This window comes from Mesoplodon bidens (genome assembly GCF_964165515.1).
Source record: "Mesoplodon bidens genome assembly, chromosome: 3".
Classification (NCBI taxonomy): Eukaryota; Metazoa; Chordata; class Mammalia; order Artiodactyla; family Ziphiidae; genus Mesoplodon; species Mesoplodon bidens.
Window position 1 is genome coordinate 65,732,487 of NC_138178.1, and position 27,844 is coordinate 65,760,330.

The following is a 27,844-nucleotide window of genomic DNA, read 5'->3' on the forward strand; positions in this document are numbered from 1 at the left end:
GCCGTATCGAGCCCAGAATATATTCCCTACCTGAGCCGCTTTTGCCACAACCCCAGGAGAAACACCAAGGTGACTCGAGAGTTCTAGCCATTCTTAGAGTGAGATGCCCACCTCCCCAGGGGAATGTCCTTTTGTGGCTGGTTCCTAACACTTCTTTTGCTTCTTTCTTCTCTGTCCTTCCTGTTACTCCATATTTCTCTTAATTCTTTCCTGCTTTTTCTTCTTTTCCTGTTCTCTGTCCTGACTCTCCTGTCTTATTTTAGTCAGTTTTGCCATCACTGCTTCTCATCCTCTCCCCGGACATTGTTCCCAGGCACCTTTTTCCCCTTAACCAGTGCATGGGCCAGGAAAGCCTTCAGGGACCTTCCTCCTGGCTGCCATCCTTTTGGTGCCCAAAGTCAAGCACATGTTTTTCTCTTATGCTTCATCAGTGTGTGCAGGGACCCAGATACCTAGAATTTCTAGCATCAGGTTTTTTAATACATCTACCAATGATTACCTTACTGTTCCAGTTACTTTTATACATTTGAAAAACAAACAAACTTAGTGGGGTAAACAACAACCGTTATGATCACAGATTCTGTGGATCCAGAATTCAGGCAGGGCTTTTCACAGCGGAGGTGGCTTGTCACTGCTCCACGATGTAGGGCTTCAGCTGAGGGGCTCGAATGACTGGGGTTGGGGGGTATGGAGAAGAGGGGCAAATTGACTCAAATAGCTGGGAGCTCAAATTATCTGGAGGCTCCTTCACTTTCATGTTTTATGCCTGGGATTGATTACTCAAAGACTAGGTTCATCAAGGACTATTGGCCAGAGACTCTACATATGGCTTCTTTATGTGACTTGGGCTTCTCAAAACATCATGGTGTCTGGGTTCTCAGTAGGATTTTCCTGAGAGGAAGCTTCTGGAAAACAACTGCTCCAAGAGAACCAACAGAAGCTGCATGGCTTTTTTATGACGTGGCCTCAGAAGTCATATGGTTACATATCAGCCATCCTCTATTGGTTAAATCAGTCATAAGCCTTCCAGATTCAAGAGGAGAAGACATAGGCCCCATCTCTCAATGGGAGGACTGTCAAAGATTTATAGTCATTTTTTTTAACTAACCACTACACTCTGTTGAGCAAGCTAAAGCAAAGCATCTGACCACATAGACATCATTGATGTAGATAGACATCTGATCAATCATGCAATGCTCAAGTAAATAGCATACAAATACACAATATTTGCATTGTAAAGCAATAGGTGAGTTTAGGAGAAAAGTATTATTTTTATGATAGATATGGTCAGAGAAACTCATATTCTAGTTCATTAAAACAACTTACTTATCAAAAGTGAGATTTCAGGAACTATGTTTATAAAGCACAGGAAAAGAGATTTTAGGTACAGTATGGGTCTGAGCTCAGAAAAAAAATCTGGGAGACAATTTATGAATTGCCTGAGAGGATTGAAGGAACTGAAGAAGAAAATTGAAATGAGATAAATGGTCTGACCCTCTGAAGAGTTAGACAAGACAGTGTAAGACATGTTGACGGTTTGAGTCCCGGTGCATCACAAGAATGCATCTCTGTAGAGCTGTTATGGAGAAGCATCCTCATCAAGACCTCTGGGTCTAGAGTCAGCCTGACCTGACTTTGAGCCATCATACTACCAAGTTGTATGACCTTAGACAAGTCATTTGAATCCTTAAGACTGAGTTTCTCATTTGTAAAATAGAGATTAAAAACACTTACCTCACAAGTCTGAGGTTTAAATGAGATTACATAAAGGCACTGTGCTAGCTAGCACATAGTAGGCCCTCAGGAAATGTGGACTGACTCATATTCTGAAGGTGAAGAACTTACCCAAACCTTCTTGCAGATGTTGAATCAAAAGGTTAAGTTTAGAATGCAACATTCCCAGTGCTTCTGCACCCTTCTTTGAAGCCATAAACCTATGTGATTGTTTTGGTGTGAGAACTCATCGCATAGTAGTAACAAAAGGTTATCCATTAGAATATTTTTTTAACTGGTTTCATTTCATTATATACGAATAAGGCTGTCAAAATATTTTTCTCCCTTCAGCAAAGAGTCTGATTTCACTCTGAATTCATATTAGCACAGATGGCCTTGAGATCCCGGATATTGTATAGTGCATATACTTTGACAGTTTTTACAATTGAAGGTGGTCTCAAGAAACAAATCAATGTACTGACTTGGCAATTAATTCTGACTAAAAAGGAAATATAGTTTCCTTGAAAAATTGGTTTAATTTTTATATTCAAACTTACATGCCCCTTGACCTGCTCTTATCAGTGAAGGTTAAACAGAGGGCACTGGGTCACAGCAAGCTGGACACAACTAATTAAATAAGGGCTGAGCTGAGAAGGTGTCACTACTTGATTTAAAGGAGGAGGGCCCTCCTGAAGTCTCTTTGGGGCTTGAAAAACATTTTGTCTCAGTGCAGTGAAACGGAGACAGAAGGCACTCTTAAAATTTAGTAGTAATTTTGTTTCAACAGTATTTATTAAAAAGACTGTGCTTTCGCGGCTGTTAGGCAGAGTGAATTCATTGAAACTTCCAAGCTGCAACGTATCTGACCTGGTTCAAGCCAGCCAAGACCTCAAATCAAGAGATGAGTTTAAAACACTGCCTTTTCCCACAGGCTGGCAGTGGTGCTTCATTCCAGTGTGGGCTGCGAGTGCATTCTGTGGGCCTCGCCTCTCCCCTTTGCCCTCCTGTCGCTCTGTCTGTTTGACATGTTTATTAAATAGACGCTTCAGGCTGCACAGACAGACTCAGGCTCTCCTCCCACGTCGCCCACCACCAACAGCCCTTTGACTGTCTCAAGAAAGGATCCCAGAAGCCTCATAGCTGAGGGGGCTTCATGGTTTGTTTTTTGTGTTTTTTGGGGGGGCGGGGGCAGGTTGTTGGGTTTTTTTACATTACTTTGGGAGCTCAAGAGCTATTTGAATAATAACTAATTGTTATGTATATTTCTTTTCTATTTGAACGTAAGTAAATAATTAGAGTCGTATTTTTATCCCTGCATACAAGAAAATATTTTCTCCTTCAGAAAAAAAAAAGTATTGGAAGTTAGCTAAATGATAGACTTACAGGTGAATTTTAGTATTATTATATTTTTCCAAATTTTCTACAGTGAGACTGTGCAATGAGAAAAAAAATACCTCATTAAAAATGGGATAAATACCCATGCTTTAGGTGAATAGTGTCTTGATCCACATAGTACAGGCATTTGGTCTGCTATGCTTTATTTTCTGTCTTTTTTTTTTTTCAGTTTAAACGTTGCATTTATTATGGTCGTTTATTGGAGCAGGAATCCCTGAACTGAACTGTTAAGCACAGTGCTCTAGAAATTTCATATGCTTTTCTGGCATCATGGCAGAAGGTGCACAGGGCCCAGGTGTGTTTTGTGATTTGCAGCCCTGGCTGTCCCTGGGCTGGGGAGTTCTAAATGCTCCTTGTCTTTGTTAGTCTATTGTAGGGGCAGAGGGCTTGTCCCTTGCATTCCGGCACATCGCCAGCTCCCTACTGGGCCACTGCAGCCACGTCTCCTGTGAAAGCCTCCTTCATGAGGTCATCGTCTGTGTGGGCTACTTCACTGTCAACCACCCAGATAACCAGGTAAGAGGCACAGGAAAGTTCCTCAGACTGCTTCCCCAGCACTGAGAGTGTGAGGTATTGGAGTGAGAAAAGGCAGGCTAGCCTGCTGGAACCCATCTGTCCTGTGTGAGGCCCTTTAACCAGGCTCCAGGGATATGCCTCTGACTTATCTCCAAAGAGATTTGATCAGCACTAGACCAGCACTAGGACTTCCTCTTAAAGCTATAACAATAAGATATTTTTAATAAAATATTCTTAAGCCACACAGAACCATCTACTCCCTTACCACATAGATCCTGATGCTTTATTCATATTTTTTTGTTGTTGTTTTAATGAAATAGGTTACATCTTTCAACTTGGGTCAGTTTGCAAATATTATAGCATTAGTCTGGTGCTTTATGAAACTGCTCTTGGTCTTTGGCTTCTGCCTAGGTGCTTAAGAGGGTGCCAGATGGTGTTGGAGGGGAGCCTGAGAAGGCCGGGCTTGGGCCTTACCCCCTTGAATCACCCAGAGTAGTTTTGCTTTTAACTATTTTGATTATTTGGTTTCTGAGCAAGATTTCATTTGTAAATAGTGTTCTGTTGCTTTAAAAAGTTGGGAAATCTTTGTTACAGATTTTATTTTTAAAATAACAATAATAAAGCACTTTATCTTTTTTAACTTTTTATTTTATATTGGAGTATAGTTGATTAACAATGTTGTGATAGTTTCAGGTGTACAGCAAAGTGTTATACATATACATGGATCTATTCTTTTTCAAATTCGTTTCCCATTTAGGTTGTTATCTTTATTTTTAAAAACAGAGTTATGGCATAACTAATATATCAAATTGTAATTCCTGACTACCTCATTTATCTAAAGCCTCATATTCAGCAACTTAATTATGTGGATTATAGCTGAGAAAACGGCCTATGAACAGCCCTTAACCCTCACTCTAAGCTTACTAATTTTTATTTTAGGCAACTCTCTAATAAGTGTGCTTACTAGGTTTACTAGCCTGCAGTAAACTAGACCAGGGTGGAAGAAGGACAGGAGATAGCTGTAGTGCCAGAGCCAAATACAAGGTGAGAACCTACACACTAAGAGCTGAAACTGCCTATCTGATAAGGAGGAAGAGTATAGAAAAAAACAAGACAAGCACAAGACCTCAGAAATTGTAGCCATCTGGGGCTTCCATGGCTGTCCAGTGGTTAAGACTCTGCGCTTCCACTGCAGGGGGTGTTGGTTTGATCACTGGTCAGGGAACTAAGATCCTGCATACCGCGTGGCATGGCCAAAAAAGTAAAGAAAAAAAAATTGCAGCTATCTGGTTTCAAAGGGACACTAAGCCCTGTATTTGATTTCCCTGGATGATTGTTGATGCCCCCAGTGCAGACCCTGAGTGAGCATGGAGGCAAAATGTATGTTCTGTGCATTCCCTTTAAGAAGAGTGAGGAATATGAAGTCCATTGTAGAAAGATTTCCATGATTTAAAATATAGAAAATGTGGACCCTTGCCAGAAGAAGCGTCATACGTAGAAAAATTCCCCTTTCGCAGACCTCATTGCCAGAAGGGCAGATCTTTCTCACCTCCCACCACAGGAGCACTCACACAGTGCTCTCTCGGGTACTGATGCTTTGTCCTTTCCTTGGACTAAGCCCAGCAGGTTCATGAGTCTCTTACAAGCTACTCAAGGAAGGAAAGTTGAGCGAAATCTCCTGTGTGGTTTTCTTTTCTTCATGTGTATGCATTTGACCTACTAAACTGCATTTCCTTTCCCTCTAAAAGTTTGTTTTTATTTTTCTGATTACAAAAGTGTTTCTTACTCATCATGAAAAAGATAGACAAGTGTAAAGAAGGAGGAGGAATCACAGTTATTCCTGATCTCACTGTTGAGATAGTTACTGTTACCGTTTTGGCAGGTTCCTTACAGTCTCTTTTCTGTGAATATTTTTGCCAGTTAATATTATTGAGATACAATTAACATGTAACACTGTCTTATTTTTAAGTGTGTACAGTGTGAAGATTTGATGTATTTATATGTTGCAAAATGATTAGCACAGTAAATTTAGTTAGCCATCACCTCACATAGTTAAAATTTTTTTCCTTGTGATGAGAACTTTTAAGATCTACTCTCAGCAGCTTTCAAATATACAATACAGTATCGTTAACTTCAGTCACCATGCTGTACATTACATCACCAGAACTTATTTACCTTATAACTGGAAGTTTGTACCTTTTGACCACCGTCACTCACTTCACCCACTCCCTAGCCCTCTATGAATATTTTTACATAGCTGAGGTCATATGGTATATACACTCCTATCCTGCTTTGTACACTTAACATTATATTGTAATCCTTCTTTGTGAATACAGTTTTTAATGGCTGCGTGGCTTTATCTTGTGTAGACAGCCCATGGTTTACCTCACAATTTCCTGTTAAGTCGTTTACCATTTATCATATCTCCTGCACTTATAAAGAGGTAAGTAATTTGTGTGTGTGATAATATTTTGCTGTACAGTTCTATAGCAAAAAGTTCAGTTTCTTCAGCATACCCATGTTTAGGGATGGTTGAAGCTCTTTGCTTAAACCAACTCTGTTGTGATGAATTTACTGAACTCAGAACTGTGTAGGATTTCAGAGAGATTTTCTGCTGATGTCGGACTGCAGACTAATCCTCTCCTATAGATAAAACACACACTCTAAGTATCTCTGGGCTCACCAGAGTCAATGAGAAATGGGGTCAGGGGAACTGGTATTTGGAAATGGCATGTTAGAACTGACGTGGACCTGATGGCAAAGTAATGACTGGGCATGTTGGGACAGGAAGAAAGCAGATTAAATGGGCAGAGAGAGCAGTAAGCAATCCAAGGAGGAGACAGAGACCCTATGGCTTCTCGGTTGGGGACGAAGCTGTGGGGTTTAGAGGTAATTGCTGAGAGGAAGAAATTAGAAAAGTAAAAAACACAGACCTCCTTTCTCAACACCTTGCCTCCCAGAGGGATTGAATCCTAACTGGACATCCAATTCTGATTTGGTGGAAGGTAGAAGGTCAGAGAAGTCAGTTCAGTCCTCAGGCAATTGCTGAAATGCAACAATCTGTGAAAAGAAAGAATATGACAAAAAGTAGAGAAGAAATCAGAAATTGATAGAAATGATAGTAATTGTCAAACACTGAGACATTGCACCTATGGAGATGCTTTTCTAAAGCATAACCTCTGGTATTTGTAGAATTCTTTATACTGCTTGCCCCATCTGTGGCCTCTTGGACCTCATTAGCACTTCATTGAGACTGTAGGCAGAGGAATTACTCCCGCCTCACAGACAGGTGAAGAATCAGGACTCAGAGAGGTGAAATAAGCCCCCTGAAATGACATAAAGAATTGCTAAAATACCAGGACTAGAACGCAGGTCTTGCAAAGCCCAGCTCAGTGTTCTTTTCTTTCACATTGCTTAAGAAAATTAGATGTATCAGTGGCCCTTTCTACCAGTGATCTCTGAAGTATTTCTTGGGCAGGGGTGGAGGGTTTAGAAGATGATGCCCATTTACCTAGACAGTACACTGAGAAGCTGCCATTCTGCAACTCTGAATGCTTCTGGGACATATCTGTGTGCCTTACTCGAGGAAGATGGGTAAAGATCCTGGGAAAGTGTAAATGAATGTGTTTTATGAGCACAAAATGGACCATAATCTAGCAAATAGAAGGCCTGGGTTCTAACCTCAGCTCTGCCACTAGCTGCGGGATCTTAGATAAATCATTTTCCCTCTTGAGGCTTGAGCATTTTTGACCATACAAAGAGGTATTGGTTTGGCCAAAAAGTTCCTTCGGTTTTAAGATAAAACTAAGACACATTTTTCATTTTCACCAGGAACTTTATTGAACAATGTATTCACTGTTTTGTTCCACTACCTTCTCCCATTTTTCAGGCAACTTCATAATTCCATCTTCCCAAAACTTTTAATCTTTTTGAGCAAAGAACTGTTCCAGGTACCTTATATAGTCTTCCAGGAAATTGAGATTTTTTCCATTAAGAGAATTTTGTAAAGACCTAAATAAATGGAAATCCGAAGGTGCAATGTCTGGTGAATAAAGTGGATGAATCAGAACTTCACAGCCAAGCTGTAACAGTTTTTGCCTGGTCATCAAAGAAACACGTGGTCTTGTGTTATCCTGATGGAAGATTATGCGTTTTCTGTAGACTAATTCCGGGTGCTTTTCTTCGAGTGCTGCTTTCAGTTGGTCTAATTGGGAGCAGTACTTGTTGGAATTAATCGTTCAGTGTTCCAGAAGGAGCTCATAATAGAGGACTCCCTTCCAATCCCACCATATACACAACATCACCTTCTTTGGATGAAGACCAGCCTTTGGTGTGGTTGTTGGTGGTTCATTTCGCTTGCCCCACGATCTCTTCCGTTCCACATTATTATACAGTGTCAACTTTTCATCGCCCATCACAATTTGTTTTAAAAACGGAATGTTTTTGTTATGTTTAAGTAGGGAATCGCATGTGGAAATATGGTCAAGAAGGTTTTTTTCCCATAACTTATGTGGAACCCAAACATCAAAGCGATGAACATAACCAAGCTGGTGCAAATGATTTTCAACACTTGATTTGGATATTTTGAGTATGTTGGCTATCTCCCGTGTGGTTGATTGTTCTCAATTAATGTCTCGATTTGATTGCTCTCAACTTCGACTGGTCTACCCAACTGTGGAGCATCGTCCAGCGAGAAATCTCCAGCACGAAACTTCGTAGACCACTTTTGACATGTTTGATCAGTCACAGCACATTCTCCATACACTGCACAAATCTTTTTTGTGTGTTTCAGTTGTGTTTTTACCTTTCTTGAAATAATAAAACATAATATGCCGAAAATGTTGCTTTTTTCCTTCCATCTTCAATATTAAAATGGCTACACAAAAATCCACCAATTTTGATAATTTTTTAAATGCACTCTGATATGACAGCTGTCACAATACAATCCAACAAAATTGTTTCGAATGAAGTTAAAGACAACTAAGCGCTACTAGAGCCATCTTATGGCAAAAAACAAACAAACCTTTTGGCCAACCCAATAGCTTGGTTCTGGATAGTGGTGATGGTTGCACAATATTGTGAATGTACTTAATGCCATTGAGAATGGTAGGATTAAAAATGGTTAAAATGGTAAATTATATGTTATCCATATTTTACCACCAAAAAAAGGTTGTGGTTTTTTTGTTGTTGTTTGTTTTATAAATTTATTTATTTATTTATTTATTTTTGGCTGTGCTGGGTCTTCGTCACGGTGTGTCTGCTTCTCATTGCAGTGGCTTCTCTTGTTGCGGAGCATGGGCTCTAGGCACATGGGCTTCAGTAGTTGCAGCACACGGGCTCAGTAGTTGTGGCTCACGGGCTTAGTTGCTCTGCAGCATGTGGGATCTTCCTGGACCAGAGCTCGAACCCGTGTCCCCTGCATTGGCAGGCGGATTCCCAACCACTGCGCCACCAGGGAAGCCCTTTTTTTTTTTTAAATGATGATCTAGGATGATCTAGGATTGTCCTAGATCATCTCTCCTTTGAGCTCTGTGAGTCTGTGATATTTTAATGGCTGAGATTAGAACCACAGACCAGCATTCTGATTTTATGGAGACATACTGTGGTTTTTTAGGTCCTCCTTACCCTACTCCAGATTCTTTCAGTACCAGATAGCTTCATGAGCTGCTTGCCCACTCCGTGGCAGCTCATCCTTAAAAGCTGAATATACCTTGGTTCTCCTATCTTAATACAGGGGGCCCATTGGCAGACACTCACAAGCAGAGACTTACAGGTGAGATGTCAGTGTCCTTGCTGTGTGATGCCGTCTCTAGCCACAGTAGTTTCACCTGCACCAAACAGCCATGCTCACCATCTGTGGCTGGGCTCCACGCCCATCAGGCTGCATGGCAAGGGAAGGGTAGGGGACATAGCCTCAAGCTTACTTAATGATAACTGCTCATATCCCAGTAGAACTGGGGAGTTTTCTCTAACTAAAAAGTTGATTGTTTATTTTCATTCTAAATCCCCTTTCTGCTCCCTCCAAAACCCAGTAATTTGCCAAGTGAGCATTTGCTGAGGGATATGGAAGTGCAGTTTTAAGCTCTCACTCCAGTTTCAATCAAAGTTTCGTGGAGCCTTCATCCTGGAGGGGCCCTGAGATACCTAGTCTGGTTCCCTCATACTGTAGATGGAGAAACTGAGGCTCAGAGAAGGAAAAGAAATTGCCCAACCTCCTGATTGACAGTCCAGTTAGTGCCCTTTCCGCCTCACTTCTGTTCTTGTGAAAGTGAATTTATTTAACCTCATGCCACTTACTTTATATCAGAGAAATTTCAGAGGAGAAATTATGATGCTCAATTCATTTCATCTTTCCGTATCATTAGGCAGAAGTCATGTTAATTTGCAGTGCCTGTTTGTCCACAGAGGATCCTTTATTTCCAGCTTGTGTCTTTGTAAGACAGGAGATCCTGAACTCCTGCTGCAGCCTAAGGCTGTTTTATTAGGAAACTGCTTTGCATAAAGGATTGGCACTTTTTATTTGCCACCATTTAGTCTATTAACTGGAAGGACTGAGCCCCATGATACTAAAGATGACTTTAGAAGAGAAACCTGGATAATAAAAGTAATGCCCCATCCTTGATAGAACCAATCATCTGTTTCCTATAGGGCTGCAGTTTCTAATTAAAATGTTTTTTTTAATCAAAAGCTTCCTTATCTTTTATGGTACTTTCATGACTCTACGTTCCTTCCCATTTAATTATTATAATGAACATAATTAGTATGGGCTGTCAGACCTTCACTTTATTTACATTTTATATTGGATAATTAAATGTGGTCTGATAATTAAATTAACTTGAATGACAGATGATTTGACTGCCTGCATATTACTGTATTGGGAATAAGCACCTTTGCATATTCATTGTAGTTAGTGACTGACTTTTTCATTTGGAAAGACCCCATAGATTCCAGCGATCAGAGCCGGAGTCTCCTGTGATAGTTGAAAGTAGGAAGGATCCCGTTGGCCCACCCTCCCCCCATCAGCTTCTCTGTAGAGAGTCATGCAGATCATGTAATCATCTGCTTGGCACTGCACCAAAGGCTCCTGAATGTGTCTGGGGAGATCAGAACCTGCGAGTAAGCTGGACACTGAAGCTCTTGAAACTAGATTCTGCCTGAGCTGTGTGACATGCCTTTTCCAAGTCTTTCGTAGTTTGATGGCTTAATAAGAGAATCCAAATGTTAATTGACTAAACGGTCCTAAAATGTATCCGTTGTACTTACCTCAGATGCTTCCCTGCAAACAAAAACAGGGCAATTTCCCAGTTGTATACCATCTACAAGTGAGGGACACAGAGTTGTGTTTTAAGAGTGGCGGTTTTCCAGAGCTCCGTTGTAGCCTTTAGAACTTTCAGAGGTGGCCTAATTCCTGCTCACACATTCTTACTTTACTCTTTGTTTTTCTCAAAGGCAGATGGTCCTAGGTCACATGCATTTGGTAAACTCCCCCAGCCCCATCCAATTCCAAGAATGGAGTCTGCTGTGGTGGGCTCAAAGTGGAAACTCCAGCATTCAAGGCCTTTCTGTTCTCCCAGTGTTGGCAGCTTATTCTCTAGCTGTCACACAAACGTCAGCTTTCTGTATTTTCTTTCTTTGTGTGACAGATACAGTTCCTTTCACAAAATAACAAGGTATCATGTCTAAGGAAGAGCCAAAGAACTTCAACAGTATAACCATTTTGGAGTTACTCTCAATATTACAGCACCAAAGAAAAATATGGGGTTTTTCCCAAAAGTAGAACAATAAATTTCCTAATTAAAAATAACTTCTGGGGCTTCCCTGGTGGCGCAGTGGTTGAGAGTCCGCCTGCCAATACAGGGGACGCGGGTTTATGCCCCGGTCCGGGAGGATCCCACGTGCCGCGGAGGGGCTAGGCCCGTGAGCCATGGCCACTGAGCCTGCGCATCCGGAGCCTGTGCTCTGCAACGGGAGAGGCCACAACAGTGAGAGGCCCGCGTACCTCAAAAAATAAGAATAATAATAATAATAACTTCTGCCTAAAGATTTTTTTTTTTAATTACTGATTTATTTCTTTTTGGCTGCATTGGGTCTTCGTTGCTGCACGCGGGCTTTCTCTAGTTGCGGCGAGCAGGGGCTACTCTTCGTTGTGGTGCGTGGGCTTCTCATTGCAGTGGCTTCTCTTGTTGCAGAGCATGGGCTCTAAGCACACGGGCTTCAGCAGTTGTGGCACGTGGGCTCAGTAGTTGTGGCTCATGGGCTTAGCTGCTCTGCGGCATATGGGATCTTCCCAGACCAGGGATCGAACCTGTGTCCCCTGCATTGGCAGGTGGATTCTTAACCACTGCGCCACCAGAGAAGTCCCCTACCTAAAGATTTATTCTAAGACTTCTAGTGAGTGACCTGGCTGATATTAGAATGGAGAAATTTGCCAGTTAGCAATTTTGGCTGCTTGTATTAAAAGTCACCAATGTCACAGAATCCGAATAAAAGATACCTTTTACTTCCCTCATCTCTTTGGTGCCCTCATCACTCTTTTCCAACACAAGGGTAGTTTGAAGTACCATGAGCTCGTACCTTTTAACTCCAAAAACCACTTGAGAGGTTATAAGGAACTCCCTCCTTGACCCGGTGGCTGCACTGCCAGGGAATCAGCTGGAGTAAATGGCAGCCTCTGCAAGGGAGCCTCCACTGAGCTCTCAGATGGAAGCCTTCACCACCCAAGACTAACAATGGCCCGGTATACTTGTAGCACTTAACTGAGAAAGGAACATTCTTCTCCCCCTTTGTACAGGATTGTGTCCTAATTCGTGGCTCACTATAATCCCATGGATCCCCCTGCTTGTGGTTGATACAGTGATAGTTAAGGTGGCACCTGAATGGATTCACGTCTTGAGTCAGTCAGCAGTTGAGGTTTTGAACTTGATCTCTGATAGTACTAAAAGTCAGATGTCACACCTCCGTGACATAGAGCATAGGCTCTGAAGTCAGCTGGCTTTGAAATCCATGTTCTGTTCTTTCCTAGCACTGTGACCTTGGTTTGGTCAAGTTACTGAGCTGTGAGCTTCGGCTTCCTCATCTGTGAAATGGAGGACGTAATACCACTACTTCCCACATTGTTGTGTGAGTTAAGTGAGACAATAAAGGCCCTGACTCATAGTGAATGCTCAAGAAAGGCAGCTGTTGCTATCCCTGAAGGCCCTGTTACCATCATCTTTATGGCACTAAATAATACACCTGATACAGCAGTAGGCTGAATTCATAATTCTGGCATAGTGATTGGAAAAAAACACAATTGTGCAGGTAAACTATCCTTCCTTCACCAGTCTTCTCAGTTTCTCATTTTTGGGGAACTCAGATTCAGAACACTCCAGTAAAATAACTGTCAGGAAATCTAACATTGAAACTTTGAAATTGAAAGCTAACCATAGTTTCATCTCCACTCTCCTATAAAAAGTTGGGAACCCACTAAGCTCCTTCAGCAGTGGAAGTGAGACCAAGAGCATGAGTAGGGTCATTGCGAGGTCTTAGTTCAGCCGCAAGATGCCATGAAGTTAATCATCTCCTTCTGAGCTCCATCCCAAGACTGAGCAGAGCAGCAGAAAACGCACAAGGGGAAGCCAAGCAATAAACTGTCAGCACCCTATTCCCCAGGTGCCCAAACCCTGATCCTGTGAACAAGGTCCAGAGCTGAACCCTACTGCCAGGTCAGGTGTGTGCACAATCCTCAGTCATCCTTTGCTCACTTGGAAATCTTCTAATGGGGTGGAAAATGAGGCCAGAAGGAATAGTTTGTCAAAGTTTAACTCATGACCAGTGGTGAATCTAATTTTTTCTGGTCCTGTCTTGGTGTTTGGTCATAGAGGGACCTTTTTAATAAATCACTGAGATAGACTGTAAAGACTTAATCTGTAATCACAGAGAAAACGCCTCTCCTGAGGTAGGAAACCTTATATGAGATCCTCATCAGTCACAAAAAGCCCAGCACCAAGGAACAAATACTAGTGCAGCAGTCAGGATTGCTGGGTCCTTTCACAGCTGTACAGCTGTGTGATGCTGGGCAAGTCACTGCCCTTCTCTGGGCTTTACCCACAGTTAGGCTGGGTACTCCCAAGGGCCCTTCCAGCTCTGATGGAGGACAAATATATAATTCTAAGGTGAAGTGGGAAGTCATGTCCAGACCAACATGAGTACTTGAATTTAATAATCTTCATTTCTAATTGTAGTAATCGCAAGTACTCCACTGTAGCCATGCTGGTCTCCTTGTTCTTCTACAAACACACCTCTCATGTCAAACCTTTGTTCTTGCTGTTTTCTACCTGGGAATCTTTTCCCTCAGAAATCAGCATGGTTTGGGAGGTGGGGGTGTTTCAAAGGTTTTTTTCTCAGATATCATGTTATCATGACCACAGTATCTAAAATAGAGTATCAGCCCCATGGTTACTGTTTCCCCTTTACCTTGCTCTATTTTTATTCATATACTTATTACCCGCCCTTGACATTTATTTATTTTGCCTGTCTCCCCGCTCCCACCCCATCCTGCTAGAATGTTAGTATCTTGAGAACAGAGCCTTTGTCTGCAGTGCCTACAGCAGTGCCTGGCACATAGTAATTACTTAATATTTGTTGAATGAATTATTGGATGTTGAGATAATACATCTCTTCTTAGGCATAATACTGCAGAAAAGGATAAAATGGCTCCAGATTTTGAAGGATACAGCACTTCTGTTTTAGTGACCAAACCTCCTGAACTGACTTTTAGCTAAAAATTTAAGAGCCATTTCTTTGGCACTGTAAGTTATTTATCTTTGAATTTATTCTAAAAGAAAGTTCTTAGTTTTGCTTTTGCTGGAGCCAGTAGTTCTGAGATCCAAAGGAAACCACTGTGCTTAAGGTTTGGCAAATCCTGCATTTGAGAAAACAGCGGTATGTGAGAGAAAGCTTTGGAGGCAGACCTAGGTTCACGTCCTAGCCCCTCCTCTCACTTGGGTGATGAACTTGCGCAGGTTACCCCGAGAGTCGCTTTCCCCAGCTGTAACACAGAGCCAAGAAGTCCTAAGTCACAGGATTGTTGGGAAGGTTAAATGTCATCCTTATTACTAGGCCCCAAGTTTGACTGTCAGCTATGAGAGTGGATGCCTTTGGGGTATTTGCTTATCAAGTTGGTGGCATTGTCACAGCAAATCTACACTGACTTGTTATGATTTGGTTAAAAAAAAGGCTTTTTGGCAGGTATGCCTCACTCTGAAAGCACACACTGGGAAAATCTACACTTAAAGACCCCCAAATCACCATATCATTCATTTAATAGCAAGTTTCCTGAGGGGATTTTAAAATATTTTTCTTAAATCTCTTCATGGGTATGTAATTCCTTTGGGATTGTGCACCTTTGGTCTGCCGTCAGATAATGCACACCTCGTCAGAGACCCTAGTGTGCAGCAGTTCTGCCATGGTAGCCATGGGCTGGTCTCTGCTTTAAGGAGTTGGTAGTATGTTTCTATAGCATGATGAGAGGAACATGGGCTCTGGAGCCAGGTGACCTATGTTATGGTCACAACTATACCACTTACTAGCTCTGTGATCCTGGTCAAACCCCTTACATTCCTGGTGCCAGTTTCCTCACCTGTAAAGTGGGGATAACATTGATAACACCTCATAGGGTTGTTGTGTAGACTAAATTTGATCATGCGCATCGTGTTAGCACATTGCCTGGCTGGGAGCAAGTGTTGACTACGATGTTATTGAAATTATCGTTGTCAGCCTCCACATTCCCTGTTGTTACTGGGAAAATCCCTGGAGTATCCACTCAGTCTGCTCTGACACTTGATATCACCTTAGCTAGGCCATCTCTGCCATCAGAGCATGTATCCCCGTCTGTTGAGAAACTGAAGAGAACTCTGTGTGTCTCCATGGACCCAAAAGATGTAGAAGCACCAGGAGGTCCCCCTGTAGGGGTCTCTGGGCTGCCACTCACCGTGCCGCTCCAGCACAGCTGCGAAGAGAGGTTGGGAGGGTCAGTCTGCTCTGGCCAGCTGCCAGCTCCCCTTCCCAAGGGGCATGTGTAGTTCATCTGGATGTACCTGACAGGTGATAAACATATGCTTGTCTGGAGTGCAATGAAGGAGAATCTCTGCTCACCGTTTTGGGCTGCAGAAATAGGAGGAAGGGAGACCTCACACCCGAATAATTCTCTTCTATATGAGCAACTGCTAAACTGAAAACACACCACAGAGGTAACTCAGAGGTACACTGAGATTGTGTTAGGAAAAGAAACTGGAAAATGCCTCACATGAATCAACGTGAACACTTAATGGGCCTTAATTGGAACCTTATCCTACTGTACTTAGAGCAGAGAGATGAAAGTAAAAGAAATCTGAGAGACCATTTATTTCACTTAAGAAAGCAGTAAACTGAAACTACAAAAAGATTTGACTACTATTATATTTTTATTATTAAATAAAATTGTCATAGACTGGTGCTAGTGAGCCCATAAATGCTCCATGGAATGCATCCATGCTCTCTGGCTGCTGTTAGGATGTGACCAGAAAATCTATCAGGCTGTACTCTGCATTTATTAACCCTGCTGTTGTTCTTACACCACCCAAAGGCTCCATGGTGAGGAAGGTTCTCCTCACAGGAAAGGTCCAGAGCCCACTTGGAATATTTGTATTTTAGGGCATTCTTAAATACTGTCCATCTACCTACCCACCTCCCAACCCCCCACACACACATGTCCTGTTAGTCTGTAATGGACATAATCTTGCCAGTACCCGTGTGTTTGTGTGTGTGTAATTATAAGTTCCCTTTTCTTAAAGAAGCTGGATTAGAAAATCAGAATAGTTGAGAATGTGGAGATAGCATATCCTGTGTGAAGACTTTTCATTCATTCCTAAGAAAAATATATTCTAAACTATTTTTTTACCATATTTAAATGTAATATCTGTGCAGGTATAGTCAGCAAAAGGTGCTTATGTGTGGGAATGCTCATAGCACAGTATTATATTATTTCTGCAAGTTCACAGACCTTCAGAGATCATCTAGTCCAACTCCCCTCATTGCCAGACGAGAGAAGGACTTGCTCAATTCCCTGGAGCCAGGCCTCCTGGCACATTATCTAGGACTTTTTGTGACCAGCCTTCTCTCTTCTCCCCTCCCCCCACCTTGTGGTAGATGGGACACAGATAATGCAAATAAACAAAAAATCCAAAATAAAGTAGTCCCTCAAATGTATGACGGTACAGTGAGTCTGTATCATTTCCAAGGTTTGTGCTCTTTAGACAAGGTTCTGTCTCAAACATAAATTAAAACAGAAAAAGCACGTATGGGTATAGTCCCTGACAAATTATAGAATCTGTGACTTTTAGGGTTAGCCAAGTTTTTAAGAGAATCTAGCCCCCGCTTCTTGTGCTACAAGATGTGTTTGACGGGAATTTAGAACATGCTTCATTTAAAAGGCAACTCTTCTCACAAAATAGACAACATGAAAGAAGTAAAAAGAAGCTCTAACATGGAACAGAAGGCTGGAGGTGACTTATTCTTGGGGAAATGCCCTGTATCATGAGCTTTCTGTCCATATGAGCATTCATCACTCATTCTTTCTCTCATTTATCAGCTTTTGCTAAATGCCCACCCCATCTCAAACCAAGTGCTGTGACATAAAGAAATGAATACAACCCAGATCTTGTCCTTGTGGAACCCACAGCCTAGGAGCAGTGCTGAGACTCATTCCTTCCTTCCACAAATATTTAACGAGTGCCTGCAATGGTCCAGGCACTGTTCTAGACACCCAGGAGACAGACAGAAACAAAACCGACTAAGTCCCTGCTCTCAAGTTGCTGACATTCTAGGAGAAAAGGGAGAGACAGACAGTAAACAAACCTGGATCGGTGCTAGAGCTTCCTCTTAGAAGTATTTCACAGTGGAGCTGGTACTTGAGCTGATATCTGACAGTGGAATAGATACTTACCAGGTAGCAAGGTAGGAAAGACATTCTAGGCACAGGAAAGACCATGAGCAAAGATACTGAGATGTAAAATAGCCTGGGAAGGTTTAGGGAACTGCAAAGTGTTCATTCTGGCTGGAGCTTAGGAGGTAGTGGAAGGAATAAGAGCTAAGAGTGAAGAAGCAGGCCAGGCCCAGGTCATGAAGAGACCTACGTGTGGGGGCTGAGAATTGGGGATTTATCCTCTAGGAGATGATGAGGAGAGCAGCAGGATGATATGTTCAGCCTGCGTCTGAAAGTCACTCCAGTATGTGGAGGGCATCAGGACTTCCACACTGGAGCCCCAGGACTGGGACCTGATGCCCCTGGTTCTGAAGCATCATTCTCGCCTGCAGGAGCAGAGTGGCGTTTGAGGGGGGAGGCCTGCCCAGAAGCCTCCTTTGCGCCCCTCTGCTAGTGGTACTCAGCACACAGCCTGTCACTCATAGGAAGCAGGGAACACAGCTCAGGGACCTTCTCACCCAGTTTCCCTGGAGGGACACTGCAGGACAGCCACTCACCCTTTACTACATGAAGAAAGCCCTCGTTTCTGTAGGATCACCTGGTCTCCAAAGCCTCTGAGAGGCCAAGCCCCCAACTACTGGCTTTAGCCTCTCCTCGTGCCCCTGGCTGCTTTCCTCCCTCCTTCCCTTCTTCACCCTCTTTCCTTCCTCCTTGACCCTCTGCTGGCACTAGACAGCAGTGAATTCCTGGGACCACCAGCAAGAAGGCTAGTGCTTAAAGGGCCTGCCTCCCACACAGTCTGCTAAGATCTCTGCATTGAATCTCAGCCTAGAAATCTATCTTATGGCAGAAGCAAGCTTGGGAGGAGAGGAATTTGTTTGCAGTGCTAGCTGAGGGAATCTTTGTGTTTTTCTGCTCTGAATTTGATTTGATTATGTATGTGGACAGACTCTTAAAACTTTTCTTATGTGGTATTTAAATAGAGCCACTTCAACACCCTCCCTACTCTACCCCCAAGGCATGAGATTAGAGAAACAAGGTGTGTGTGTGTGTTTGGGGCATGCCATTTCTTTATATGATTCATAGAGGTCACTGGCCTCAAGGCCCCTCCTGTCATATTGTTCCTCTCCTGGGCCTGGGCTTCACGTGTGATGAGACTTGTCAAGAGCAATGTGGATAGAGAGGCTTGTGCACTGGCCTGGCCACTGCGGCTGCTGCCTCTTCACTTCAGCATTGTAGCAGGACCAGTTTTGCGGGAAGGAATGCAACAGCTACTTTGTTTCTGCTCTGCTAGAAAAATATTCTTTGTTCCAATGATTTACAGACTCTTTTGGCTGTCTCTTATAATGAATTTAGATGTCTAGACGCCTGTTTTTGCCCCTTTGTTGAGGACACCTTGTCTCTGACAAGAAATGGAAAAAAGCAAAACAGGAATTCCTCAGCATAAAGAATTTGCCTTGGTGAGATTTAACTATCTGTATACATTTCTGTCTGACCCGTATTCCACTCACCCTACCACCCTGGCCGACGGAGGTGGTTTGGCCTTAGGCTTGACTGACCAGCTCACAAGTGTTGCTGAAAGACGCTGCCCCTGCCCCACGTAGCCCTACTCTCCACACCTTTGTGCCAAGAGGCTGTTGGATTGGACAGGGTGCTGGCTGAGGTACTCAGTCAGCCGTTCTTGTAGGTCCAAAGTCAGTGTCTCTGAGGACCTTGAAGGCCCTGGGAAGAGTAGGCCCAGGGCTCTGGTGCGGAAGGTATAGGCCCCTGGAGTCAGGTTTGGAAACCAAAGCTCAGTCCTCATTCATTCATTCCCCAGATGGTTATTGAGCACCTATAATTTGTCAGGCACTGTGCTAGGCACTATGCCAGATGCTGGGGACACAGCAGTGAATTAAAGGGACATAACCCCTGTTCTCATGGAGCTTATAGTCTTAAGAGTGTTGAAAACTGGAGATTCACATCTGCCTGTCTTTGCCTAAACAACTGCTTGTGCATCTGGAGCCAGGCAGGCCATATGTGTGGTTCTGTCTTCTGGTCCATGGCAGACATGGGGTTGGAGTCCCAGTGACGTAAGTAGCTAGAAGCTTGCCAGAGGGCATTCTGAGAAAAAAAAAAAAAAACCTAATAAAAATAAAACAAAATGCAAAACTTTCTCCTAAACAAGGGGGAAATTCAGGATCACTCTTAGATCTTAGCAAAATCAGCAGGATTCACAGAGTATAAGTAGGTAAGACAGAACATGACCATTTTCTGTTTTGTTTCCTTGAATTAGGTGAGTTCTAGAGAGAGAGAGATTTTACTGTAGTATACCATGTTTGTGTCTAAGGTGCTTGGAGGGATGAATGGATGGATAGATGGATTTGGAGAGGGGCAAGAAACTGGCACAGAACCTTTTTCTAGTTTATTTCTATTATTTAGTGTCATGGTTTTGGTATGGTCAGGGAATGAGCTGTTCCCATATAAGTGAATTTGGCAGAAGACCAAACTTACCTTTAAAACATGATGTTTATTTAACATTAACTCCATTCTCTAGTAGGTCTGTGTCAATGGACTTGAGGATACACGGAGGGGGAAGGGTAAGCTGGGATAAAGTGAGAGAGTGGCATGGACATATATACACCACCAAACTAGTAAAATAGATAGCTAGTGGGAAGCAGCCGCACAGCACAGGGAGATCAGCTCGGTGCTTTGTGACCACCTAGAGGGGTGGGATAAGGAGGGTGGGAGGGAGGGAGATGCAAGAGGGAAGAGATATGGGGACATATGTATATGTATAACTGATTCACTTTGTTATAAAGCAGAAACTAACACTCCACTGTAAAGCAATTATATTCCAATAAAGGTGTTAAAAAAAACAAACATTAACTATTTGTGTTCATTTTTTAAATATTATAGTCTTCTTGAACTTAAATTATACTTAATATATATTTTTTGATGCCTTAAGAAATGAATACCTACTATAGTATCAGGTACAGGAGGATTATCATGTATGTGAATTAAATTTTTAAAGTGTAGAGTACTAAGAAAAGGTAATGGGTTATAATATGATATTTTACTACAGTACATTAATGCACTCAAGACCAACCATTTATATACTAAATGGTTCCAGGCAACTTTCTGAATTCTTATTTCTTCTTGAAATAATTTTAATTCCCACCTGTTACTTATTCGTGTCAGCTGATGCTTCTTCCTGTTGTTGGTTTACCTACCACCCATCACTTATTCGTGTCAGCTGATGCTTCTTCCTGTTGTCAGTTTACCTATCTCCAGCAGTCTCCTAATTTGCTGATTCCAATCCACTTTGTTAGACTTGCTTCTGAAATGTGAATTGGTAGACTGAGTTGGAGCTTGCAGAACTTTGCTGTGAATAATTGACATCAGTTTTGTGGAAAGACTGGGCACTCTATGAGGGCAAGGTGTGTCTGACTCATTCACTACCCCACTCCCCGAGCCTAACACAGCACTCGGCCAGAGTAGATGCTCAGTAGATTTTTGATGAATGAACTGATTTGTCTGCTCAGTGGTCTGCCTGCTCACTTCCTGGTTCTTGGCTGCATTCCAGGTGGTCACAGTTGGAGGAAGGGGGCCTTCTGGGTGAGGAGAATCGGGCTGTTTTCCATTTACATAACATGATAGAGTCTCCATAGGCCTTCCTAGCCACTCTCCTTGGGATCTTTGAAGTGAATACAGCAGTTGTCATTTCACAGATGTGAAATCTGCAAACTCTCCCCCGGCCGACTGCATTTCTAGACCAGACTTAGAACTACTCAGTAGCCTACCTCCACTTTCCTTTTTTTCTTCTTTAAATTTAACTGTTGGGAAAAACTATTCAGGTCATACCAAGGATTAACATTATAAATATATTATAGATGATAGCAGTTGTTTCAAAAATGTAAGACCAGGGCTTCCCTGGTGGCGCAGTGGTTGAGAGTCCGCCTGCCGATGCAGGGGACACGGGTTTGTGCCCCGGTCCGGGAGGATCCCACATGCCGCAGAGCGGCTGGGCCCGTGAGCCGTGGCCGCTGAGCCTGGGCGTCCAGAGCCTGTGCTCCGCAGCGGGAGAGGCCACAACAGTGAGAGGCCCAAGTAACGCAAAAAAAAAAAAAAAAAAAAAAAAAAGTAAGACCAGGTTTGCAGGCACTCAAAACCCAGAAGGCAGCTGACTACATAACCATCGCAAGAGGGTCCTCATTTTGGAGTCGCATGTTCCAACAGTTCACTCCTGAGAATCTAGCCCCATTGCCAGCCATTTCTCTCTTTCAAGTTCTTAGGTCTGATCATTTGAGACAAGCCCTTAGCACAGCACAGCCAATAGCGGAGAACTGGTTATTTGATACCCAGCCAAACAGAATATAGGGTTTTGAAGAAAGGCCTTTTGTGTTGGTTTAATCTGTATATGTCAATTGGTTTAGTCTGTTTAGAATGACAGTATGTCATCCTCATCTTCATCTGGGCTGGCAAAGTTGTGCGAGAAGCTGGCTGGCAGCCAGTCATTGGAATGAGCTCAGGTGACAGAGAGCCCCTCAGTGTAGTAAGGGGCAGCCTCATGAGTGTCTGATAGCACTGGACAGGCCTGAGTGGTGAGAGAAAAGCCAGCAGTCAGTTATAAGAGTTTGCGAGGCCCAGCTCCATAAGTGACTGGCTGGCGAACCTGCGACAAGTCTCTCAAACTTTCTGAGCGTTAGATCTCTTCTTATAAGAGTATAGTCATCCCTGTCTGCCCACCTCACAGGGTGTTTAGAGACTCAGACAATGTAGGGAAAGGGGCTTTATAGACTACTGAGTAATGTCTCCTCCAGTGACAGGCTTTCTGCTGTGTTGGGTATTGCTGAGGTTCTGGCAATGTGATATCCTAGAAGATTTTGGATTCTTTCACATCAAGTGAGAGACCAGTGTCACCCACCACCCACAAAGGAGGATTTTTTCCAGACCTCTCTTTATAACCAGGCCAGGGAGCCCTGAGTTTGTGCCTAGGATGCTGAGGATCTCAAGCCCAACTTCCTTCTAGGATAGGAGACAGAGTATCACAAAATCCATTCTTTAGGGATGTCTTAGTTTGGGCTGCAGTAACAAAGTTCCATAGACTGGGTAGCTTATAAACAATAGAAATTTGTTTCTCACAGTTCTGGAAGCTGGAAGTCCAAGGTCAGGGTGCCAGCCTGTTCAGGTTCTGAGGAGGGCCCTCTTCCAGGTTACAGACTACCAACGTCTCATCGTATCCTCACATGACAGAAAGAGGACTAGAGAGCCCTATGGGGTCTCTTTTATAAAGGTATTAATCCCATTCATGAGGGCTCCACCCTCATGATCTAATCACCTCCCAGAGGCCCCCACCTCCTGATGCCATCACATGAGGGTTAGGATTTCAACATAAGAATTGGTGTGTGTGAGTGCAGATGGGGGCGGTGGGGGGGGATGCAAACATTCAGTCTATGACAAGGGACTAGCTGTGCAGACCTAAGGCAACATGATGTGGAGACCATTGAGGCCCCTGAGTCAGAAAACGGCATCTATACCTCATGAGAAGAGATTGTGGTATGATTCTCCCCCAAGGTAAGGCACAGAAGAATTTGTTAACTAGGGACCCTCTGTCACTTTGATTCATTCATTCCAGTAACTTTGATGTGCCTAGCCCTGCAACAGAGCAATGGAGGACAGAAGAGTAAAAGATACAGTTCCTGCCCTTCTGGAACTAGGAATTAAGCTACACACACTTAAATGTGTAATAGCTGCTGCCTTGTCTTTGGGTTGAAAAGGAGAGGCATTCTCAGGCTGTGCTACCTGGGAAGGCTTCCTGGGCTTAAGGATTTCCTCAAGTGCTTGGAGGGAAGCTCCTCCTGGGTCTGAATCAGGAGGCCACAACACCAGCCTATTAGCTTTGGCCCTTCCTGCTCTGTCTTCAGATTGACAAGTCTAGCACAACAGGCTACACACACACACACACACACACACACACACACACACACACACACACACACACACACACACACACACACACACACACACACACACACACACACACACACACACACACACACACACACACACACACACACACACACACACACACACACACACACACACACACACACACACACACACACACACACACACACACACACACACACACTTTCTCTGTACCGCTACCTGCATTTCTTGGATCGTGCTTATGCTAGGATTTTCTTTTCACAGCCTTCAGAATGCACTTCCTACCCCACCACCACAAGATCCTAGCTGCATCCCCAGCACTGTTTGCATAGCTGTCTCCTGTGCAGACAGGGCCAGGGAGAGGCCGCCGCAATGGCTTCCCAGGCGCATGAAGCTTGCTGATGAGTCCCAGCCAGAGTAGGGCCTGCTGCTGCCAGATGCCCTGTTCTAATGAGCAGCCCTTATGGAGAGATGGGGGTGGGATGATGGAAAGCATTCATTAGGCCTAACGTTGGGAGGGGACTTCTGGTCCTGCAAGTGTAGGGAAGCCAGATCCGGCAGGAGAAGACTCAGAGCAGTAGAGCTGGTGAACTAACCAAACACTCATAACTAACATTGTTTTTTATTAATGCATTGTGGTCATGGACACTGTCTCATTTGATCCTCATGTAAACCCTGAAGGCTGCCATCTACCTTTATTTTATTGAAAGAACACTGAGGCTCAAACCTGTTAACTGGCCAGAGCCAGGCCTAGAGCCCAGGGCTACCTAACACCAAGCACCCTTGAGCCTGCAGATTCACGGCTTATGCCCACTGAGAGACAACTGACCCAGTCACTTCTAAAATCCACCTGGTTAGTGAGGGTAGCCTGCTAATGAAACTTTATTTTGGCCAGGGGTGATGAGGAATCAGACCTGAGCTATGGATTGAATTGTATCCCCCCAAAATTCATATGCTAACCCCCAATGTGACTGTACTTGGAGATAGGGCTTTTAAGAGTTAATTAAGGTTAAATGAGGTCATGAGGGTGGGGTCCTAATGTGATAGGATTGGTGGCCTTATAAGAAGAGGAAGAGAGAGATCTCTCTTTCCATGGGCACTCACTAAGAAAAGGCCACATGAGGACACACTGAGGTGTCAAGTCTGCAAACCAGGAAGAGAGCGCTCACCAGAACCCAACCATGCTGCACCGTGATCTCAGACTTCCAGGCTCCTGAACTGTGCGAAAATAAATTTCTGTCATTTAAGACACCTAGTCTATAGTATTTTGTAATGGCAGCCTGAGCAGACAAAGACAGGCTGGTTATTGAACCTAGGCGTTTCTTCTCTCCACCTAAAATTCCTCCACCTACAATTCTCGGTGCTCAGATCTGATCTAGCCTTGAAGGTCCAGCCCACCTTCTCAGTGCAGCCTTCCTCACCTAAGGAAGGAGGTGAGGGGTCCCCTAGTACCTTATCCTTCCCTCTCTGATGACCCAGGCTCCTTTGTATCATTGTCTACTGTGGACATACTTCATCTCCCTGAGAGCTAAAACTTGATTCCTGTCCATGTCCCTGACAGCACTTGGCACACAGGAGGCACTCAGCAAACGTCCGCTGAATTTAGAGCTCTCTTCTGACTCTCTCATTCAGTGCACCCAGATTATGCTTCACTTGGTAGGAAGTGCAAAGATTGGAGCCAGAAGGCTTAGTGGGTAGTCAGGGATCAACAGATGAAAGAATCAACATGTCCACTTGTCTACTCCAGATTCCTTTTATTTTTATTTTTTTCCCAGATGCCTTTTTAATGCCAGCATTCAGATCCTCTTGACCCTCTTTCCACAGGCTATAGCACACGTTGGCAGCATGCAACTTTCCTTTTTCTAAAGCCCCTTCTTCCCAGAATTGTTGATAGTTCCAAAAAGAAAAGGAAGTGAGGGTCTCTCTCCCACTTCCTCTCTTACCCTCTCCCCACTCTGTCCCCCAACCCAAAAAAAAAGGTGGTGAGTGCCAGGGCATTTGGGTAAAAGGTATCTTTCTTCAGTGACTGAGGAATTAGGCCCACTGGCCTTTGCTTAGAAGACCAAAGGAGAATTCTCTCCAGAGAATGATTGATAGAGACTGAATCCAAGAAGGCCTCGAAGTGCTAAGAACATAAGAGAGATCTTATGTTCTAATACAGTCAAGTAGTTTCTGTGACTTGTCTTAAATTCAAAATGCAGGAATCTAATTTTCAGTGAGAAAGAGTATATTAAAGACCCAGAACCCTTGGTCGTGTTCTCTTTCTTTATTTGGGTGCTGGCGACACAGGTAAGTTCACTTCGTGAAAAATCAAGCTATTAACTTAATGGGTGTGTGTGTTATACTTCAATGAAAAGTATACTTTTAAAAAAATTAAAGCCCAAAGCAACTGAGCTATTTGCTTAGGTCACACAACTAGTTGGTGACTAGAGTGAAGGCAGGAACTCAGATCTCCTAGTTCTTCTTAAGTTAGTACCTATTTTAGAATCACACCTAAGAGCAAGAGGCAAGTTCAGTTTCAGTCTCTTTTGATCTGAACGTTGCTAGAAATTCCCTTGGTTTCCTTGGAGCCCTACTCTGCATCTGAAAATGGACATCATGTTTGAGAGGAGGTTTCTCATTACTCCTGAGGCCACACCAGCTCCCTATCTACTGTCTCTGATGACTGTGGCCACCAAAGAAATCTACAGGCAGGTCACATCCTTCCCTTGGTGCAGTACTCTGGAAAGGGACTCTGTGAAAAGCTTCTTTATATTTGTGTTGGCCTGTGTGTCCTGAAAGGAAGGGCAGGTGGCCTGGCCATGTTCAGAGTAGTACCACCTTAGGCCTTATTGGCAACCCTTTGTCTGGACAAAGGTGACAGACCAGCAGTTATTGATTTAGTTGCAGCTCCATGAGGAAGGCATATAGAGAGACATATTTACATCATATTGTATGTCTGAGATTTCTCTTATGTACGTTTCTTTCATTCAGCAAGAACTTCATGTCCCGTGATGACACTCTATCGACTTTCTACTGATTTTGGAAAGCTTAAGTAGTCCAAGGTGACATTTGACCTACCCCCCCTAAGGCCTGGGAGTGAGTGGTTGAAATAAAACTGAATCATGCCTTTATCCCCTAATCTGTCAAAAGCCCCTCAGGAAACTCTCTCCTGGTACCCAAGGCCCTCAGCATTGAGGTCAGGCTGTTTGCATCCCAGCCTTGCTTCCCTGCCCCTACAGGAAGTGCTTATTAGCCTAATTCAGATGACTATTTAGCTGTGCTCATGACGTCAAACTGCCATTGCTCTGTGCCAAGAGCCCACCTGAATTATCCAGGAGTAGTCTCACCAACTGAGTCTCAGTGCTACAGGTTGGCCACTTCCCGCGTCTCCTAATCCTGTCTCCCCACAATGTCTGAAGTGTGATTTGAGGGACAGTGACAACTACATGTCCTACTCTGGCTCACAGCCAAGCCAAGGGGTGTGGCTCTCACGGACTGGACCCCTTACCTATAATCTGGTTGAGTCCTGTCATAGTTAGTCCTGTGGGTAGAACTCTTCACCCCAAGGTAACCAAACTGCCTGTATCCATTTGTGTCTTCTGCAGTCTGAGGACTTAAAGGTAGTGGCCTCTGGCAGGTCATCTCACTACACTGCTGGTGACCTCTGTAAACTCACTTTTTCAACAGGCAACTGATAGCCAGCCCTGTTCCCAGAGGGGACTGACCCCCAAGGGGCTCTGCCACACCCCAGCAAGAGTCAGGAGTCCAGGTGGAATAAGTTATGGTTAAGCTCTCATGTTCTAGGCTAATTTACCAGGAACCAGGAGTTGTCATCTTTGAGTTAACATTGTGCCTGTGCTAGCCAGACTGTCCAGTTTAATATCTTTTCAATCAGTGAGTCTTCCAATAATAGCATTTTAACAGTGAAGTTCCAAAGAAAAAACTTGTTCTTAATTTTTGTCCAAAGGGAGAAAAGAGACTTCTAATAATGGTATCATTATAAATTCTAAAGTGATGATCATTTGGCTGTGCTACAAAATTTGTAGCTAATAATTAAAGATTTAAGCAAATGCTTTATCAATAAAGTGGATGATAGGGCATATTTTTCTCAGCCAGTGTCAGAAATGGCAACATATAGCCATGTGCTGAATTGTCACACTGCAAGTCTTTAAAATTCCTGCTGGATTTGAAGGTATTAACAAGTCCCTATCAACATTCTCCAAAGGTTTTTGATGTCACTTTAGCTATTGAACTAAAATATGTGAACTATTACTTTGTTGATTTTCTTCTTAAACCAAACTGCATTATCATCTGAGAGTGTATTCTTAAAGTATTGTTAAAAGTACTTTGAAAACTTGTAAATCC

General features: G+C 43.4%; 1 protein-coding gene across 8 annotated transcripts in view; it reads left to right on the forward strand.

The window, feature by feature from the left end:
• The window catches only part of SCAPER (S-phase cyclin A associated protein in the ER), a 509,648-nt gene that overhangs the window by 474,100 nt on the left and 7,704 nt on the right, over positions 1-27,844 (forward strand). For 7 of the 8 annotated variants that reach the window (XM_081230140.1, XM_081230145.1, XM_081230143.1 and 4 more), the window contains one exon: positions 3,475-3,624. The exons of the other annotated variant lie outside the window; for it this stretch is intronic. In XM_081230140.1, the coding sequence (XP_081086266.1) occupies positions 3,475-3,624 (150 nt within the window). The remainder of the gene's footprint in view (positions 1-3,474; positions 3,625-27,844) is intronic. 8 annotated transcript variants of the gene reach the window in all.